General features: G+C 41.7%; 1 protein-coding gene across 8 annotated transcripts in view; it reads right to left on the bottom strand.

Annotated features, from left to right (window-relative positions):
- The window catches only part of APP (amyloid beta precursor protein), a 192,032-nt gene that overhangs the window by 8,344 nt on the left and 165,190 nt on the right, over window positions 1-18,498 (bottom strand). For 4 of the 8 annotated variants that reach the window (XM_081137584.1, XM_081137586.1, XM_081137580.1 and 1 more), the window contains 3 exons: window positions 17,066-17,287; window positions 9,274-9,327; window positions 3,001-3,101 (listed from right to left, as the gene is read on the bottom strand). In XM_081137584.1, the coding sequence (XP_080993710.1) occupies window positions 3,001-3,101; window positions 9,274-9,327; window positions 17,066-17,287 (377 nt within the window). The remainder of the gene's footprint in view (window positions 1-3,000; window positions 3,102-9,273; window positions 9,328-17,065; window positions 17,288-18,498) is intronic. The other 4 variants (XM_081137585.1, XM_081137579.1, XM_081137581.1 and 1 more) reach the window with 1 other exon arrangement.

The raw sequence follows: 18,498 nt of genomic DNA, 5'->3' as shown, positions 1-18,498 counted from the left end.
GTAACTGCACAAGACATTTTGATGAGGTGTATGAACAGTTTTAGTATATTCAGCATATCTCATGCTGTCACTTGGCGTTGCTGGTCACTCCGCTTTTTGGGGGCATGCTTGAAAAAAGAAAGCACACATTCTACTTACCAAGAATGACATTTGTAATCTATAAAATAATGTGCACTGTGTGGCTTCCCCAAGTCTAGCAAGTCTACTCACCCTCCCCCCACATGTCCCCAGAAAGGCAAAGCAGAAGCCAAGGGGGGTCTGAAACCCTTTAGCAAGTGGAACACTCGCTGGGAGGTGGGACAGTAGCTTGGCTCTATCTAAAGCTGTGAAGGCATGAATCACGATTGCAAAAGGAGGTCAGCATTTTCCCAGTCACAGCGGGTTTAAACTGGGAGACCTGATGCATGACAACTGCACCTTAGGTGCTCTCCAGGCCCACAGATGTCCTAATTTCCTCAGAGCAGCAATTTTTAACAGGTGTGCTGCGGCACACTGGTGCCCCTCAGAATTTTAAAACATGCAATGCCTGACTGTTTAGTCAGGGGCACTGACCTCTTTTCCCTTAGATTGCCAAATAAAAAAATGACAACAGCCAACACAACAATAGCCATCCAGTGTAAATGAATCAAAATTATACCTATTTTTTTTGTCAGATTGGCAAAAAACATAATAGATTTTTTCAGTGTGTCGCAGAATTTTAGTGATTAGTTTACGTGTGCCATGAGACGAAAAAAGTTGAAAACTGCTGCCTTAGAGGGATATCAACACACAGGAGGTAGAAGAAAGAGGAAGTCTTATTACCCACTTTAGCCACAATAATTCAGTAGGAAACTAATTAACCTTGAGAAGCATAGTGTTTAAAAGAGAGTTATTTCAAAGGGAAGTCCTATGCAAGAATTTTAATAGTCACAATAACTCATGCTTTCTTACTATGTTGTCTCCAGAAATCCAACTAAAAACGTTGCTGTTTATTTGGATTACATATAAGAATTTAGAGACCGCTGTAAAGAAGAAATTTATTCAGTATGGTAAATTTATTGTACTACACTCCTTCCTATTGTTTATAAAAGCAAGTCATTCTTTTTCAAATTTAATGACTTAAATGGAATTATAAGAGTGAACTCAAACTTGTATCATTGTGTTATATAAGGAGATGATCCCATGCCAGGTCATTTAGCCTAATGACTCCTAAACATATATCACATCTGTTGTATAAGTTAATGAAAATAGTTCCCTAAATATTGTTTTCATTCAATCTCAAGGCAGTAAAATGACCGATTTCCATAGCGGAAACTAACAGTCTAGCAGTCTGCAGAGGCAATATAACATGCAAGTTTCTACGGGTTTTACTCATGGTCTATTTTGCAACAGAATTAGCAGCTGTTCATAAACATTCCACTTCCTAAAGAATCTGCTAGCTCACCATTATCTATAAAAAGCAAACCACTAATTAGCTAATGATACAAGTCTGAGGTAATCAGGAATAAACGCAAGTCTGGACATCCTCCTGTGTCTTTAAGAAAATACTGTAATGTTGTAATACTCATTGCACTAATTATATGCATTATCTTATCAACGAGTTCAGTAGAGGGAGCTGATTCTCCTAATTGCTGCCGCTCCCATTAGTCACTGTCGCGTTACAGGAGTGGATGCAACTGCAGAGATGGACTTTTATGACACAGGCACCAGAAAAGGCAAATCCGAACATTAATCTTCAGCTCTGTGCCCCACAGGCCCCCAACTCCTTAGCAGCTCCCCCAGTTTTTCTTTTAACCTTTTCAGCATGGGCCAGATCAAGAATGCCCCCGATTCCATAATAACTATACTGGATTAACTTGCCAGCGAAAACCATGCTCCAAAAAGCTAAATGTCCTTTTACCAAAAAAATTACGGGAGTTAAAATGCAAATCTGAATCTCAAGTCAGTTTTTGATTTGCTCCAATTATGTAGAGTGAAAAGTCGAGGCATAAACAGTCCATCAAAGGGATTTCTTTTGGAGTTTAATAGTTGGATTTATAAATTTTATTCGTGACTATTGGAAAGAGAGATTTCCTTTTGATAGAAAAAAATAAAAAAATCACACACGTAAACTAAAACAAAAACGAGTGCCCGAGAGCGAGCACTTCAAGTATTATTTCTGTTATGATAATTTTATTATCATTCCTTGTTCACTGCTGAATGTGCAGTGAAACCGTCTCCTTTATTAATTTAAGCCCCTTACTGTGCTTACTGCTATGACGGAAGGAACCCTAACATAATGCAGGATTTATCTGAAGCTTTTGGTAAAGGATTTTACATAACCACTAGAGCTGCCTGCCAAGGAAATGGCTGCTTTTTGATTTACTCTGATTCTAATATTTGGGGGGGCGGGGGGGGGTTAACAGGGAAATGTGTGATTTTAGGCTGAAAAGGAAGCTGCCTTTTCCCTTGCCCAGGCTATAACCACAGCAATGCTGGGAACAGCGCACAGTCTCGCTCACCTCCTGCCTCCCCTCACCTGGATAGAGGTGCAAAGATCCTGCCCCAAATCCTACCCCTGCAGGAGAACTTCAAACGAGGGAGTAAGGGGGAGACAGGAAAGCAGGACAGAGGAGGCCACGAAGAAGGAAAACAGAGACAAATGTGCACATAAGCCAACAGCCAGGATAAAAAGTGTTCCGTGACGCCAAGCAGTGTGCACACGTGTTTGAGGGTCTGATCCTTCCAAGAAATTTATTGTAGACCCGTTTTCCTAAAAAACCCGAGTGGACGTTAGTTAGGGTGGCTGCTACAGCAGACGTGACTCCTCTAGCAGACACGGCTTCCACCTTACGCTGCTTTCCAGGCACAAAGAACTACAACCTAAAGAGCCTCTCTCTCTCCAAGCTCTGGTGAAGACCCAGAAGCAGGCGCTTTCCTTTGGTTTGGAACCTTTCCCTCCACTGGGCCGGTGGCGCCGGGAGCAGGGCTGACACGTCATTTGGCGACGGGGCGCAGGGACAGGTCGGCGATGTCACGTACCAGTTTCTGATGATGAACTTCATATCCTGAGTCGTGGCGGAACTCCGCGTCCATCTTCACCTCGGAGATCTCTTCCGTCTTGATATTTGTCAGCCCCGAACCTGCGCAGCACCAGAAGCATCACACGGTCATTAAAACACAGGCAGTGCTCGTTTCCTCTACAAACAGCAACGCGACCACACAGAGGCCACCAAACTCTTCCTAGGCCTGAGCCTGGATGCAATGAAGGACTTTTTTCAAGAAAAATGACACCCTACATAAAAATCCTGAACCACCACTTATTTTAAATAAACAAACAAAGGATTAAAGATGAAAGAAATCTGAGGTTAAGGCTTTTACTTGCCTTAAAACACATGCTATAATTTTTTTTTAAATGAGGGAAAAGCAAGTTAAATGCTAGCTGGGGGGTTGGCAAGGTTTGTTCCTAGAATATGCTGGCTTGCTTTAGGGGCTTACAGGTCAGCCTACTGCATGTCTTTTTTACATGTGCTCACATTCCTTCAGGAGAAAAATAATAAAAGCTTTTAAAAAATGAACATTAATTACGTGGTAGAACAAAACTGCTACTTTGAGGCTTTGTTCCAATTACTAATAAATTATGTTCCCGTATCTATGCAGTGAAGCCTTGTAAAAATCCTATCATTTATTTAGTTAAGTGATTTAGTTATAGATACGGAATGTAATTGGCTCGTTGGCTGAACAAAGAGCTGCAGCACATAATTCTTGAGAATGCTTCTTTGGGACTAACCGACTCTTCCTTCTCTATAAATCGCTATATGATTCTTCCATTAATTGTTGCAATGCATTTCATTTTTCAGATAATAATTTGAAGCTTAAAAACAAGACGCAAAGTCATTTTTTTAAAACAAAAAGATGAAAGCACAAAGTGTAAGTTTCTATACTGTAGTATTTAAATATCAAAGGTCAGAATTTTAGGATGGGAGAGGCTTTTAAAATCATGTCCTCTAGGGTGTTCCCAACCAAGGGCCGACTCTCAGCTCCTGCCTGAACAAAGGGGGGGGGGCTCTATCAGTTTGCCTCCGTTTTCAGGCAGCCTTGCCGTTAGAATGACCTTTCTTACATTAAGCCGAAATCAGGTTCCTATAATTTCTTTGTTCAGCACACGGCCCTCCCTTCTGCACTAGAGCCTTGAACAGGGGAGATGCCCACCGAGAGGCATGTTCCTGCTGATTGTCCTTTTACTCAAGCTACTCATTCCCGGTTCCTTCAGCTCCCAAGGGACCTAAGTTCTTGCTCTTTGTTTAGTCTCTCTAACCACCCTGTCTACAAGGTGCTGTGACACCGAACTGGAACAGAAAAGCACAGTGTCACAGCACCTGATGTGCCGGCCTAGCAGCACAGCCTGTACAGAAAGGACTGGAGGGTAACTGGACAAGACCTTGGGAACCCACGCTGGCTATGACACATCACCCACTCCTTGCCCAGATGCTCACGGTTTCCACTTAACAAGCTGCCGGGAAACAGACTCAGGGTCTACATCTGGCTTGTAGATTGCGAGGCTCCCTTCTTTCTCTTCTGCTGTCAGAACTACACTTTTCAATTCCTATCTTCCCAGCTCTTCTCCTGCTCTCCAGATTCCACAAGGATCATGGAGGACGGTTCTACGATTTCACCCTCAGGTTCTCTTAGCCTGCGATTTAGCCTGGGTCATGATTTGAGCATGGGTAGAGACGGGTGACAGTGTTAAAATACATAAAAAAATCTGTTTGCACGCCTCTCTTTAAGAGGTGAGACTGATTCCCGTCCCTTGAGTGTGGACTGGAGGAAGTGCTTGCTTCCAGTAAACAGAATATGGCAACAGTGACAGTGGATGACCCCTGAGACTAGGTCATAAAAGACATTGCAGCTTCTTTTTTATTCTTTCTCTTGGTCTAGGAAAAGACAGCCATCATGTTGTGAGGACACGCAAGCAGCCCTTAGAAAGGTTCACCTGGTGGGGCACTGAGGTCTCCTGCCCACAGCCATGTGGATGTGCCATCCTGGAAATAGACCCACTGGTCCCAGTTACCCTTCAGCCCACAGACGACTGCAGCTCTGGCAGATGTCATAAGTGCAACCTCATGAGAGACCCTGAGCCAGAAGCACCCAGCTGAACCATGCTTAATATCCTCAGCGTCGCAGTAACTGTAAGAAACTAAATGCTTGTTGTTTTAAGTGGCTAGGTCATGGGGGTATTTGTTACACAGCAATAGATAACTAATACAAGGGACTAGTGTTTTTCTTTCTCATCTTGATCTATCTTGGGTTTTAATTTCCTTTTATTAGAGGTCATTCTTTATAATATAAACATAACAGTCAAAAGCACAGAGTGGTACACCTTCCTTTTCTTTCACCTTTTAACTGGTTCTCTCACTGACTGCCCCCACCCCATCCCTAAGCCAGTCCTGAGGGCTGCTGGGCTCTCTATTCTTATTTATTTTCTTGCTTTAAAATTATTAGCCTTTTCTCCTAGGTTTCATCTCATTTGGCCTTTCTTTCTGACACTAATTTTTACTGGGCTGTGGCACGAACACTTTTAGTTCTTACTGTATACTTTTATCTTTCTACAAAACCCTTTTAAATCTGAGATCCTTGTAGAACCACAGTGATTTTTTTAACATGTCACCCTTTTTTCTGTCATTAAAGTACAGCAATGCAATAGTTAATATTATTATTTCTGAGATTTTTAGAAAACTCATTGGAATAATTTTTTCTTTTAGGGCTTGTGAGACCAAATAATCACTTAAAAAATAAGTAAAGAATGAGCTCCCCACTCAAAAATTTAAAAACCCACATTATATCTGAAAAGATACCACTAATATTTTTGATGGTTAAAAAAAAATTCAAATTCATGTATCAAGTTAGAACAACAGATAATTATAGCTCAATAGTCTAAGAGAGTTTCAGCACAAACAGCTCTTGTTAGTTCATTTTTGTACAGCATTTATAATCATTTAGTGAAAAGACTTTCTATACATTAAGTAAATCTCACTAAAGGGAGAGGAATTAATGAGCTTGCACATAGGAAATATCAACGACAGTAAGTTGACACTGCACGTGATAAAACGCGATGGGTAGATTTCAATCAATTGCAGGGGCCTTTGTTTACAGGCTCCCCAGATGCATTTTCTGGGTTGTGCTGATTCCATCTTAAGCCCTGGTGTGACTCCAGTTTTCTAAGTCATACCAAGTGAGGAGAGCCTGTTGTACATTTGCGGGAAAAGGGAGGCACATCCTTCATGACGCCGTTCACAGGGCTCGAGGTCAAGGACCCGGCTTTCTTTATGAGGACTGGAGGAGGGTGGTAATAAATTACAGTGGAAGGGCTCACTTTCCACCCTGTGAAGAGGCCGCTAATGCATTTTTCTTCTTTATTCTGGTCAAATGGTGTAATATGTCCTTCAGGGTCTATTTTTCTCTGGAAATAAGCCACAGGGAGTAGCTGCAATGGCCACTAGGCTTAGAAATCACCACTGACATCACTGTGTTCCCTACCTGGCTCTACAGTATATAGAAGTTACAGAGCCCCAGTGTTCAGACATGAAAATCGAGAAGTCATTTTCCTCAGTGGTGATTATATAAAAAACCCTTTCTTTACTTGTTTTGGAGTGATAACAGTGATTATTCAAAAACAATGACATGATATGACAACCCCGGGGAGGGTTTCTAAGTTTGGGAAGTCTAAAGAGATAATTTGGCACCTTAGGCTCAAGCATGTAGTCTTATAAAGTGTGGTGATGGCAGAACAAAACCTAATGCCACAAAACATGGGGAGAAACTGGCCCAAGTGCTCAACAGAATCACTACCAGTTCATACATGCAGTGCATCTATGTCTTTATGCACATCCAGCAAATACAGCTATTCATAAACATGCCTTAACTAGAATCTCCCTCACTTCCTCTCTGAGCATTCTTTCCCACCCATGACCTTCTTCTATTGGGGGAACCCAAGCCTTACGATGTGTAAGGAAGGAAGCCTGGCCTAGGCCGTGCCCTCCTCTGCACAGAATTAAACCCCTTTTCTTTGCCAATGGATGTGCTTCAAATTGTTCAAGACCCTTCTCGGAGCTCATCTCCAGCAACTGCCTGGTTAACACACCCTTCGACAGTGCCCCATCCTCTCATATCACAGGCATCCTGGTTCACACTTTATATACTATGTACCCCTGCCTTTCTATTTCCATCTCTTCTTTCTGAATACACAAACCATGTATCCCTTCAATTACATTTCAAGCTCCTCCGAGGGAATTTATTTAATTTCCTTTGACCCTCCACATCATTTAGTGCATTGATCTTTGTGAAATATCAAAATGAAACATTGCTATTGTTACAAGAAAGACTTTAGATAAGCCTTCTTTCCATCAATATATTACTTCTAATTATGCTCTAGTTCTTCCCTTAAAACAGAATGTTTTTGTTTGACAATATATGGAAAAGTCTTATTCATGTCAGATGTTTTTTTAAAATATATATTGATTTCAGAGAGAGGAAGGGAGACGGAGAGAGATAGAAACATTAATGATGAGAGAACTGTCATTGATTGGCTGCCTCCTGCAAGCCCCCGAATGGGGACCGAGCCCACAACCCGGGCATGTGCCCTGACTGGGAATCAAACTGCCATCTTCTGGATCCTAGGTCGATGCTCAACAGCTGAGCCACACCTGGCCGGGCCATGTCAGATTTTTTAAGAAAAGAAAAAACAATTTGACTTTGGTGGTATTACCCCTTCCTGGATATTTCAATGGGAACATATCAGCCCAGAGTGCCTAATGTAAGACCTAACTAAAATTTAATTCACATTCTATGCTTGTAGATGGGAAGCATTTCTTCCTTTAAAAACAAAGTAGGAAGAGCCATGAAAAAAGGCCTGCGGCAGCTGACCAACCTGGGCTGGTCTCAGTTGTGGTTAGAATGAAACTGACTCTCTGCCTTGGGTCCCAGCAGTGGGCTGAATGGGATGATAATGTCAACTGCTGGCTCCCTGACATTCACTTGTGTGACACAAGCAATAAGGCGGACATTAAGCAAGCCGAGGCTGTGTCTGACTTACTCTAATTCTCCTCTGAGAAGCCCTGCAGACAGGAGATTCATAAAATCAACAAGATCAGCTGCCAAGATGTGTCACTCCACTGTCCCTGCTGCCCTATTCATCACAGGGCAGAGGCATGAAGACGCCACACGTTAGACTCTGAGTCCTCAATGACTGTGGTGGGGACAGACGTGGACCGAGCCTGCGAGAGGGGCAGGGTGTGCTCCTGGCCCCATGGCTGACTATCTCTGAACCTGGGACCTCTGTGTGTTAGCATCTTCAAACGAGGTTCATTTCCCATTTCCCGATTACTGCACAGGGACATTGTGAGGCCAAAGAACAAAATAAATATGAGAGGGTGTGCATAGTTAGGAGGAAACGTTCCCCAGGACATACAGGTTTGTCAGCTCAGTAACTCCTCTGCTCCTTTGGAGTCGTTGACAACACTGCATATGGTTGGGTGAGGTTGTGCGTGGAGTAAAATCAGGCCTGCATGAGCCCCTGCTGTGGTGTGATATTATTCTTAAAACTAAGTTTGAGACATAGACTAAAAACAGATCGAAGAGTGAAAACACGTATCTGCTCAATGCTTGGGAAAGTGTAAAAAAAGAAGCGCCCATTTGGTGTTAATGGGGATTTTAAGTAGCATGAGAAATAGAGGACGTGTATATAAAATTATGCATGGACACCCGTTGTGCCATTTTAGCCACCACTGAGATTACGTAGACACAACCTACAAAGGAGGAAATGTGAATATTTCTGGGCTATGGATATATTCCCATTCGGATATTTTTAGAAAGTCACGACTCCTTGAGGAACTGGTTGAAGTGTGAGCCTGGTTCAGTTAGAAAAGGGCCATTCAGATCCAACAAGAAAGTATGACCTGCTCATCGCAGTAACCAAGTCGCCACCAGATAGAGTCTGCACCTGCGGGGGTTCCATGTCTGCAGACAGACAGGCTCTAAAGAATCCTTTCCACTTAAAAAAGATAAAAGAAAAAAAAATGTTGGCAGGGCTCTCTTTCATTGTTTGAAAAGGAAAGCTCAGAAAGAAAAAAACCAAAACTTACGAAATGAAGCGTAAGGAAAAGCAAAGGGGACTTTTAGAAAGTTTTGTTTCCACGTCATTTCAAATCCTGTTTCTCAATTTGTGCATTTTAGGGAGGCTGACAATGAGGAAAGGGGGCGGCATCCGCTGAAGCTCAAGCGAAAGGTGCTGAGAGGTGGGAGGTACCCGGGCTATACCTGGTCGAGTGGTCAGTCCTCGGTCGGCAGCAGGGCGGGCGTCAACAGGCTGGACTGGGCGCAGGAAGCAAGAGACACGGAAAGCAAACAAGACAAATCGAGATGGTGAGTCGAGGCTCCTGAACACAGAGCAGGGAGAAGCATGTGCAATACACAAGTTATAAAAGAGGGGCGGCTGGAAAAGAACCTCAGTGAGTTAGTCCCGAGCATGGGGGGGGACCACTTCCAAAGGCGTATGGCTCTTCCTCTGGGCCAGTCCCACTCCTTAGTTTTCTCACAAAAGCACTCACCAGGATACACAGCACATCAAAGAGGAGCTGGGGGGAGGGGAGTGTGGATTTTCCTCTCAGAGAGTTTACAGATAGTTTTTGATTAGAAATAAAATAGATTATACCCAGCCCAGAAGAAAATCGTAAAGATACCTCCTTTGACCACTGTCCAGTCTTATCTTATTTTACAGCTAATTAACTACAAAGGACTCCGTTAAATCTCCAGGGGAAATGCAAATATGAATTTATCTGGAGAGAAAGGTTTCACCACATCACCTGCCATTTAGTGAATCAAATTTGTTCCCAGTTTGAGAGTAAAAGAGAGAAACCAGAAAGTAAGTCAGTCTGTCTCTGTCTCTGTTAAAAGCTGGCTTCTGTTGAATAGATGACATACAGTTGAAATGTGTGAAATACTGATATTTCCTTTCGGATTTGTTGACTTGCACAATTTCTCTTGTGTGCGTAGCCTGGGCCCGGCCCAAAGGAAACAGCGCAGGCGGAACCATAGTGCCCACCATTGTCTACCGCTGGCCGCGATTTCCAAAACTGCTTCTGATTCTCAGAAATGTTAACTTGAACTTCAACACTGGTCTTCGAAGAAAACAGGCCAGGGAGAGGAACAAAGCTTTTAGGATTAATATACGGACAAGGGGCAGATGAAGCCAGGAGAGGGGACGAGCCCCTGGGGTAAGGCCTGGGAAACAGGAAGGTGGGGCAGAGGGAGCGAAGGTGTCTGTGGGGAGACAAGGCTGCTCGATGGATCAGCGGTTTCAGGGAGACCGCGCAGCTCACTGATGGGCACAGCCCAGGCGTGCAAGTGGGGATTGTAATAAACCCAGGTTGATTTTGAACGTAACACATGTCGGTGGGGCCAGTGAGGGGAAAGAAAGTGACAGCATGCCCAGTCTTCAAAATATGAGAAAATCGTGTTCTGTGAATACTAAGACGTTTGGATGAATCCAAAGAGAAACGTGGTTTGGTCCTTTGTCCTGCAGACGGTGGCCTGGTACAGGAGAAAGGAGGGGTGGGGGGCAGCGAAACCTGACTTTTACAATGGACGTGATTTGGGGCAAATGGTCACTTCTGAGGCTGTTCCTTCATGTGTAAAATAAAAATAACATCTGCAACTTCTGATTGTAATGAGGGGGAAAAATTTAAAACCTCTAATTTAATACTTTCTAATTTTCCAAACAGCCTATTACTTGTTAAACCAGAAGGTGGTGTCCACAGAGTGTTCACAACATTTTACACTGGCTGTTTAGTAAATGAACAGTAAGAAAAACACACCACCTTAAAGAGTTAAAATAAACCTTAATCAGAAATGAGTTATTTCTCTGCTTTCAGCAGCTTAGGATCAGAACCTTCCCAAGAAGAGGAGAGAAACGGGATGGTTGAAGTTCTGGGCCTTGTGAGGTTGTTAGTTCTGGCATTGCTGGTTTCAGAAGCTCTCAAATACTGTAAAGCCACATTTATTCAATACTCTTTATCAAATATTCTGTAACAGCTGTTGCTGTGAGGACGATTTTTTTCTAGTACCTAATTCGTGTATTAGATTAGGACATACTTCCTTCTGCAACTCACAAATACACTTGAACAATACAGTTTCTCTATATTTCGCCTTCTTTCCCCCTATCTGCAACCGCAGAGAGTAATGGACTTTCTCTTCGTAAAATGGAGGTAACCGAAAAATGATTGTACTTTCTGAGTTTCCCCACAAAGGCCCCAGATGGTGCTTCCACGGAAGATAAGAATACAGGAAAGCACATTACAGAGCCGAGAAGTAACTAAGGGGTGAGCACACTGGCTGGTGGTTAAATCATCAGAAACCGCACGTGACTTGGAGGGAAGCAGCTGAGTCTGGGGTTTAAATGCAGCTTGAGAAGCTGGTCCAGCCTCAGGGTCCCCCCTTAACGCCTCCACTTATTGTCTGTGATCCTGGGCAAGGCGCATTCTCCCCGATTCTCAGTTCTGTCCCAAGTCAACAGGGTTTCTCCAGGGCTCAGCTGTGCAGAGACATGAGGAAGAGCCTTATAAGTGATTATTAAGCAGGATTCCACAGCTACTTAGGGGAATACGGAAAAGTGTCAAGTGTGCATAGAAAAAAGTCCAAAACGTATAACCGCCAAAAATTATCATCAGTTATTTCTGGGTGGGGAGACCGTTCCTCTAAGTTTCTCTGCCTTTTTTTGGTCAATGTATGTGTAGCATTTGAAACCAGTAACAAAACCTTTTCTCTTTTTCGGGAAGATGAAACAGTACTAGTTTTAGTCACTTACCCCCTAGGCTGCTTTAATAGTTTGAAGTTGGTTCAGTAAGAATTCATACTGAAAACGTAAGTAACTCTTGTGTCCGGTGAGCAGACACGGATACATTTTTTAAAAAGACAATTATGATATCATTGGGGGAAAAAGAGCACGTATCGGCAAGACAGGGTGCTGCATTACTTCCCAATCTACTGCAAAGACTTCCTAATTTTCCAAAAGGACTATTGTTAAACCAGAAGGTGGTATCCATAGAATGTTCACAACATTTTACACTGGCCGTTTAGTAAATGAATAGTAAGAAACACACCACCTTAAGGAGTTAAAATTAACCTTAATCAGAAATGTGTTATTTCTCTGCCTTCAGCAGCTTAGGATCAGAACTTTCCGCAGAAGAGAGAAACAGGATGACTGAAGTTCTGGGCCTTGGGAGTTTGTTAGTCCTGGCGTTGCTGGTAACAGACCAATTCTAAGCTAAGCACTGCCCTCGCAGCCTCCCCGCCCGGCCCCAGGTGACGGAGGAAGCAGCAGCAAGCCAGTTCTGCACAAAGAGAGGCCTGAAGAGGCCTGGCTCTCAGGTTTAATGAAAGCCTTTATTAAATCTTGATTTCACCGCTGACAGCGATGCGCTTGCTGCTTTTCATGGCCAGGGAAAAGCAGGGCAGAGGGAACTTCGCTTCGTGATCACATACATGCAGCCTCACAAGACCTGCTGCGCCTCGCTGAGAACACTAGTATTTTACGGATGCTGTGTAGACAAAGGAGCTGCCTGTGGGCCACAGAGACTTGCTGGTGGCCACACTGCCCTTCCCGGCTGGCCGGCTCAGGCGGTCATAAAAAACAACACGCTCAGACGCTACCAACACAAACGCATTCAGCCAATGATTTCACTATCCCTGAGAAAACAGTGTTAGGAACACCAGCTGCACTTCGGTTTAGCCAGTTCAGTTTTGTGGACTGGAAAAAAACCACAGAATAAAAATCTCTTCAGGCAAATCGCAGCTGGTCGAAGGGCCAGAAATACTGCAAAACCGTGTTTGTGATATGATTATTTTTTTCAATGTAAATTTAAAGAACGTCTGGGTGTCGGACCCTCTATCGGGACATCACTGATTGTTCTTAAGAAAAAAACCCACATTTTTGGGAAGCGTGTGAAGCTCCAGTGATAAGGAGCATATGAACAATGGAAGGAAATCGTTTGAGAGTTTTAGATATTTCCAATAGCTCCGTGTGTGAGCACATGTCTGTAAGATTCACAAGAAACAGGGCTCTGGAAAGAGGGAAAAAAGGGAGACAAGAGGATAGAAAGGGTAAGATTTTACCACACAGGGCAGGACAAAAATAAGTTCACAGTTGTGAGTACATAAAACACAGAATTTATTCTTGTATTGTTACGTATTAATTACTGTATTGTTTTCCATATGAATAACTGTAAACCTTTTGCCCCACCCTGTATGTAGCCTGTTATATTAATTAATTTTAAGGATATACCATTTTGGCCATAGAGTGATTCTCCTTGAAACAAGCTGGTAAAACCACTCTAATAAGATCCTGGTTCTATTTGGAGAAAAAAAAAACAAAACCTAAAACAAAACCTAAAACAAAACCTACCGCTAAACACGTACTATGTCACGGGCACTTTGCTAAGAGTTTTACCTGCCACCTCATTTAATGCTCATACCCTAACTTTAGTTAGGAGTTATTATCAGCTTTTTTTTTTTTTTACGGACTAGGAAATAGCCAGAGAGGCTCTGTAACTTGTCCACAACACACAGCAGAGCTGGAATTTAAACTCTGATCCACATCATTCAAAAGTGGGGGGGTGGGAGGAACACTAACCTGGGGGAGAGTGGGGGATGTGGAGGTGGTTTTGGTTGTCACTAGACTGCAGGAGGGAGGGCACTCCTGGCTTTAGTAGATGGGGCCTGGGGATGTTAAATGCCGGGCACGGGGCAGTGCCACAAATAAAAATTGTCCTGTATCCTGTATGATTTCTCATATTTATGATTATGTGAGTCCAGACCTAACTCAGTTTTATAAACAAACACAAAGCATTTCTGCATAGTTCTTACTGTAACATGGATATTCCAGGAGCTCACCACTGGGTTAATTGAGGGAAGACTGTTTTATTTAGGGCTTTCCCAAGAGTTACTCACTATTTTAGAAAATCACGTCACTGCTGCTTGTAGAAGCTGAATCATGGAATCAGCCCTGAAGCAGTTGGCATCTGTATTTGTCACATCCACGTAGGACAGACACCTGACTGTGCCACTAGTAGTCGAGGCTGAACTCTTACATGAGGAAACACTTATTAAAAATTAGATCCCTTATAGTGATTTCCCCCCTAAACTCTGTTAGTCCATTTTAAGATTCATCATTAAGAAGGCTTTTCAAAATGTTATAAAATGGATGTTGGGTCTGGTAACAGTGAGAACCAGAACTCAAGCTCTGGGATTCTGTTATTGCCTCTAATACTTTTATATAAGATTTTCCTGTTTATCAATAACAGATTTTTATTTTACAACAATATCAGCTCTTTGGATCAGGCCTAGGAATGCAATAGCCTGGGTCAAGAATCCAGAAGCACCTGGCAATACCCAAGGGCCTGGTGTGTGTATGTGTGTATGTGTATGTGTATTTGTGTGTGTCTGTGTGTGTTTCCTCACATTTGTGTGCATGGGTGTTGTCTCCCAGGAACAATTCCACAATGTATGTGTTGTTAGGAATCTGAGCCCAATGGCCACTCTTGGAGTCTATGTCTGAGCAGAGGGGTTTAGTTCATTAGTGTTCTGGGTACCTCCACCAAATTGTATTGTTCTTGGCCTTCCAAAAGTGATCATTTTGGGGAAATCTAGCATAGTTAATCTGATCATCTTTGTTTGGATTATTTGGCAAGAGGAGGGCAAAGGTGGGAGGGGAATCATTATGGCTTTAGGATTTATTTAGGAAAGTGCTTTGGTGACATGGTTCCTTCTTATCATTTCGACTTAAAAGGAACAATACTTTTTTTTTTTCCTAAACAAAATGGATCAGTTTGGATACTATTTAATGTTTTTGATATAGGCAGCATACTTAACAGAATGCATATAATTTTGATGGAGATCTCATATTTGTCTATGAATACATATAAGTCAAGATAAAATGTTTAGGGCATATAAAGGCAGATTTACTTAACTGGTGGTACTACTCATACTACTAATATGATAAGTGCCAAGTTAAATTGACCTTAAAGACACCAAGAAAATGTGTGGGCTAATATTCATATATAAAGCAGTCCAGTTCTCATCCGACAGAGCGAGAAAGTAAAGGGAACATTTGGAATTGAGGAAATGCAGCACCGAGGCTGATACGCAATGCTCTGCTGTTCCACAGCGCACTGCACGGCACTAGGCTCACTGTGTTTCACGGTAGTCGCTGAGTTTGAAAAGTTAACATAGGGCTTGAGTGTCCTTGATTTCTGTTCAGTTCTGTACATGTACCGTCCACATGTCCAAGAATTTACAACGTTTAAGAGAAATACCACTTATAACAAATGCAGTCATTTCTGTAAACTCATTTTACTGTGCTCTTATTTTAGCTTACTTTGGCTTTCTAAATCTCTTTCTACAAACTTTACCGTAAACAAATTATAATTTTCAGTCGTCGTTGTGTGTGTGTGTGTGTGTGTCTGTGTTCATAAAAATGATTTAGGTAGGTGCTGAAGTATGTTTTACCCTACTTTTCCAAGATCAATAAATAATAGAAAATATTAAATGACTATTTCATTTACAGAAACTATATATTTGAAAAAAAAATGAAAAGGTCTTAAATTATGAGAAATTGATTAGAAATTCTGTAAAAAAACAACAAGAGTATAATCTATATATTTAAATTTTTTTCATAAAAAGCTAACTCTTGGACATAAATGACATACCAAACATTTAACATTATTTGGTGTAAAGGACACTAAGCACAGTAATTGTCTACCAGAAAAGTTTGTTAGACTTCAGATGTGTTACCTATTTCTCCCTCAGTCCAACAACTGAATGTAAAATCTAAATGAAAAGAGGAAATCTCGTGTACATTCAATTTACAAATAAGATTGGACATTTTCCACAAACAGTTCTCATTAGGGACTGCATGATGAGGATTTAAATAGCCAAAATGTATCCACCTGTAAAAAATGATTCAATGGCATTCTATCACAATTTAATAAGAAAGTTACTCTGGTCTTTGATAACTAAAGTCCTTAAAATTTTTTCCTCTATGTAAGAATTTTTAACAAATCTTAATTATTTTTATGTCATGAATAATATTGTTGTTCGGATCTGGCATTATCACTATAAGGTATCCTTTTTCAAATTAATAAAACAAATTTGGGGTGATTACTCACATTATGAAATCAGTTTCTATGAAGATTTTTCTGCAATGGTTCTTTAAAAAAACAACAACTCTCTAGTGCACTGAAGGTCTAATGTTGGATTTAGAGTTAGTCTGAGGAGTAACTGACTGCATTTTGAGTTGTCCACACTACAAATACCCATATTACAAATATTACCACCATCAAAGGTTGCTCCTTTAACAAAGAAAATCACAGGTAAAATCTTAGTATGTTCTTGAAAAACATGCTATTAGTATCTCAAAATCAAGGTGTTCCTGTGTTCAACATTTTATACTTTTGACACGGAAAAAAACAACACACCCAAGATGCTCTCTTCTAAATAGATATTATTTGAAAGTTTCTACTAAGAAATCTGAAAGAAAGCACATTATCCAATGTGCAAAGTAAGACAAAGAAAATTTTACTTCTCTGCACTGTCACCGGAAAAACCACTTAGAACAACTTGCACCTTAATTTTGACAGTTGCTTTATATTTCACTTTCTAAATACAAAATTGTGGACCTCTTAAGCAAAATTACATTTCATAAGTGTTCTCTATCTTTGCCTTTAACATTTAATGTAATCTGAAATTTAATGCACTAGAAGAAACAACCAAAATGAAACCTATTTTAGTGCCTTTTAAACCTCCATTTATGCAGGCAGGCCCCACTGAGACTTCTCTCTTCACTTTGTGAACTGTGATTTCCATAATTTCATCGCCTGTCCATTTTCTTCAAAAGTTGGCATTCTAGGCCACTGTCTCATAAACACAAATTGAATACTGGGCTTTCATTCCAGAAGCAACACAATACCTCTCAATCAGAAAGTGTTTTTAAAAATTCATATCAGAAGTACCCCCCTTCGGGACATTCGAGAGCTGTATATACACCTGGGCCCCTTACCTTCGTTTTCTGTGTTGGCTGGCACAGGGTCGACCGCGAAAGGATGCCAGGGCTGGAGCTCGTCCAGGCTGAACTCTCCGTTCCCGGGAAGCAGCTCCACGGTGGTTTTGGTTTCAGTCAAGGACGGCATGAGAGCATCATTTCCATAACTGATTCTTGGTTCACTGATCATGTTGGCCAAGACGTCGTCCGAGTAGTTCTGCTCCTTCTGCAGCAGCTCATCTGAAACAAGACAAAGCCACGCATGATCTCATGGAGAGCCACGAGGCGGTACCGTTATATCCATTTCACAGATGTGAAAGCTGAGGCGCATGGTAGTTAAGCCACTTGTGCAAAGTCATAGCTAGCAAGTGCCCAAGGCGGGATGCGAGCCCAGGGAGAATGGCTTAGGCCCGGGCTGACGCTCCTTCCAGTGGGGAAAGGCCTGGAGAGCTAACTGGTCATTTCCTCCTCCTACAGTTAGATTCTCCCAGTAAACTATGATCCTCGGGCACCAACAGTGTGCTTTGGTGATGTGCTTGCCGCAGTATACAGGGGCATTTCTTTCACTCCAAAGGACAAACCCAGTGAATCCCCAGCCTTTCCCTGAACACGTGTAATAACCAGAGCAGCCTAACAGACGGGCAGCCTGCTTCGTTCTCAAATAGTTCGCATTGTTTTGCCTTGAACAAGTCTGTCTTCCCCAAAGGCTCCCCTGGCTGCTGCATGATCTATGTTCTGAGGCGACAGAGAAACAGTCCCCTTGCCCTCCGGTTGTGGCCTTGCACACGCGGAGCTCTGCTCCAGCCTCCTCTCCCAAGGACTAAAAGTACCTCCCTTCCAACATGCCTCATGTGATCTCGAAGCAAATATTCTGCCTTAATCTTCGGCTGCTTCTTTTTTTGAAAAGTGCTATCAGTTACCCTTTATCAAAGTGACTAAACAAATTCAACTTTAAGGAACATAACTGACATGCTTGAAGTTCTTGTAGACTAGTGAATATTCCCAAATTATATATTTCATTATTGAAATGCATTTTTATAGGAAAAAAAAGCTTGGAATATAACCTTATACCCGTGTAATTATTGCTTTAAAAACGGTATCGCAAGATGTGCGAATCTCCTATTGTGTCGCCAAAGATTCACCAGGTTTTTCTGTGTGAGATATTTTTAAAAATTAGACACTCATAAGTAGCACATGTGCTACCAACAATATTAATCAGAATATCTTATTTTCCAGTCATAACTCTGTTAAGAGTTTACCGTATTATATATTTCAAACCAATCATTGGTTAGTACTATGCTGTAGAAAATACAGAAAATAGAATCAGGATTTAAATTTGATTTGTAATATTTTACTATCATCTTTCACATTCTCCTGTAAATTGAAAAAAAAATTATCTGAAAAATTAAAATTCTGTTCAAATATATCTATTAAAACAATTTGACAGAATA

This window comes from Miniopterus schreibersii, assembly GCF_964146895.1.
Source record: "Miniopterus schreibersii genome assembly, chromosome: 5".
NCBI classification, from domain to species: Eukaryota; Metazoa; Chordata; class Mammalia; order Chiroptera; family Miniopteridae; genus Miniopterus; species Miniopterus schreibersii.
This window is presented reverse-complemented; position numbering and strand designations above follow the sequence as displayed.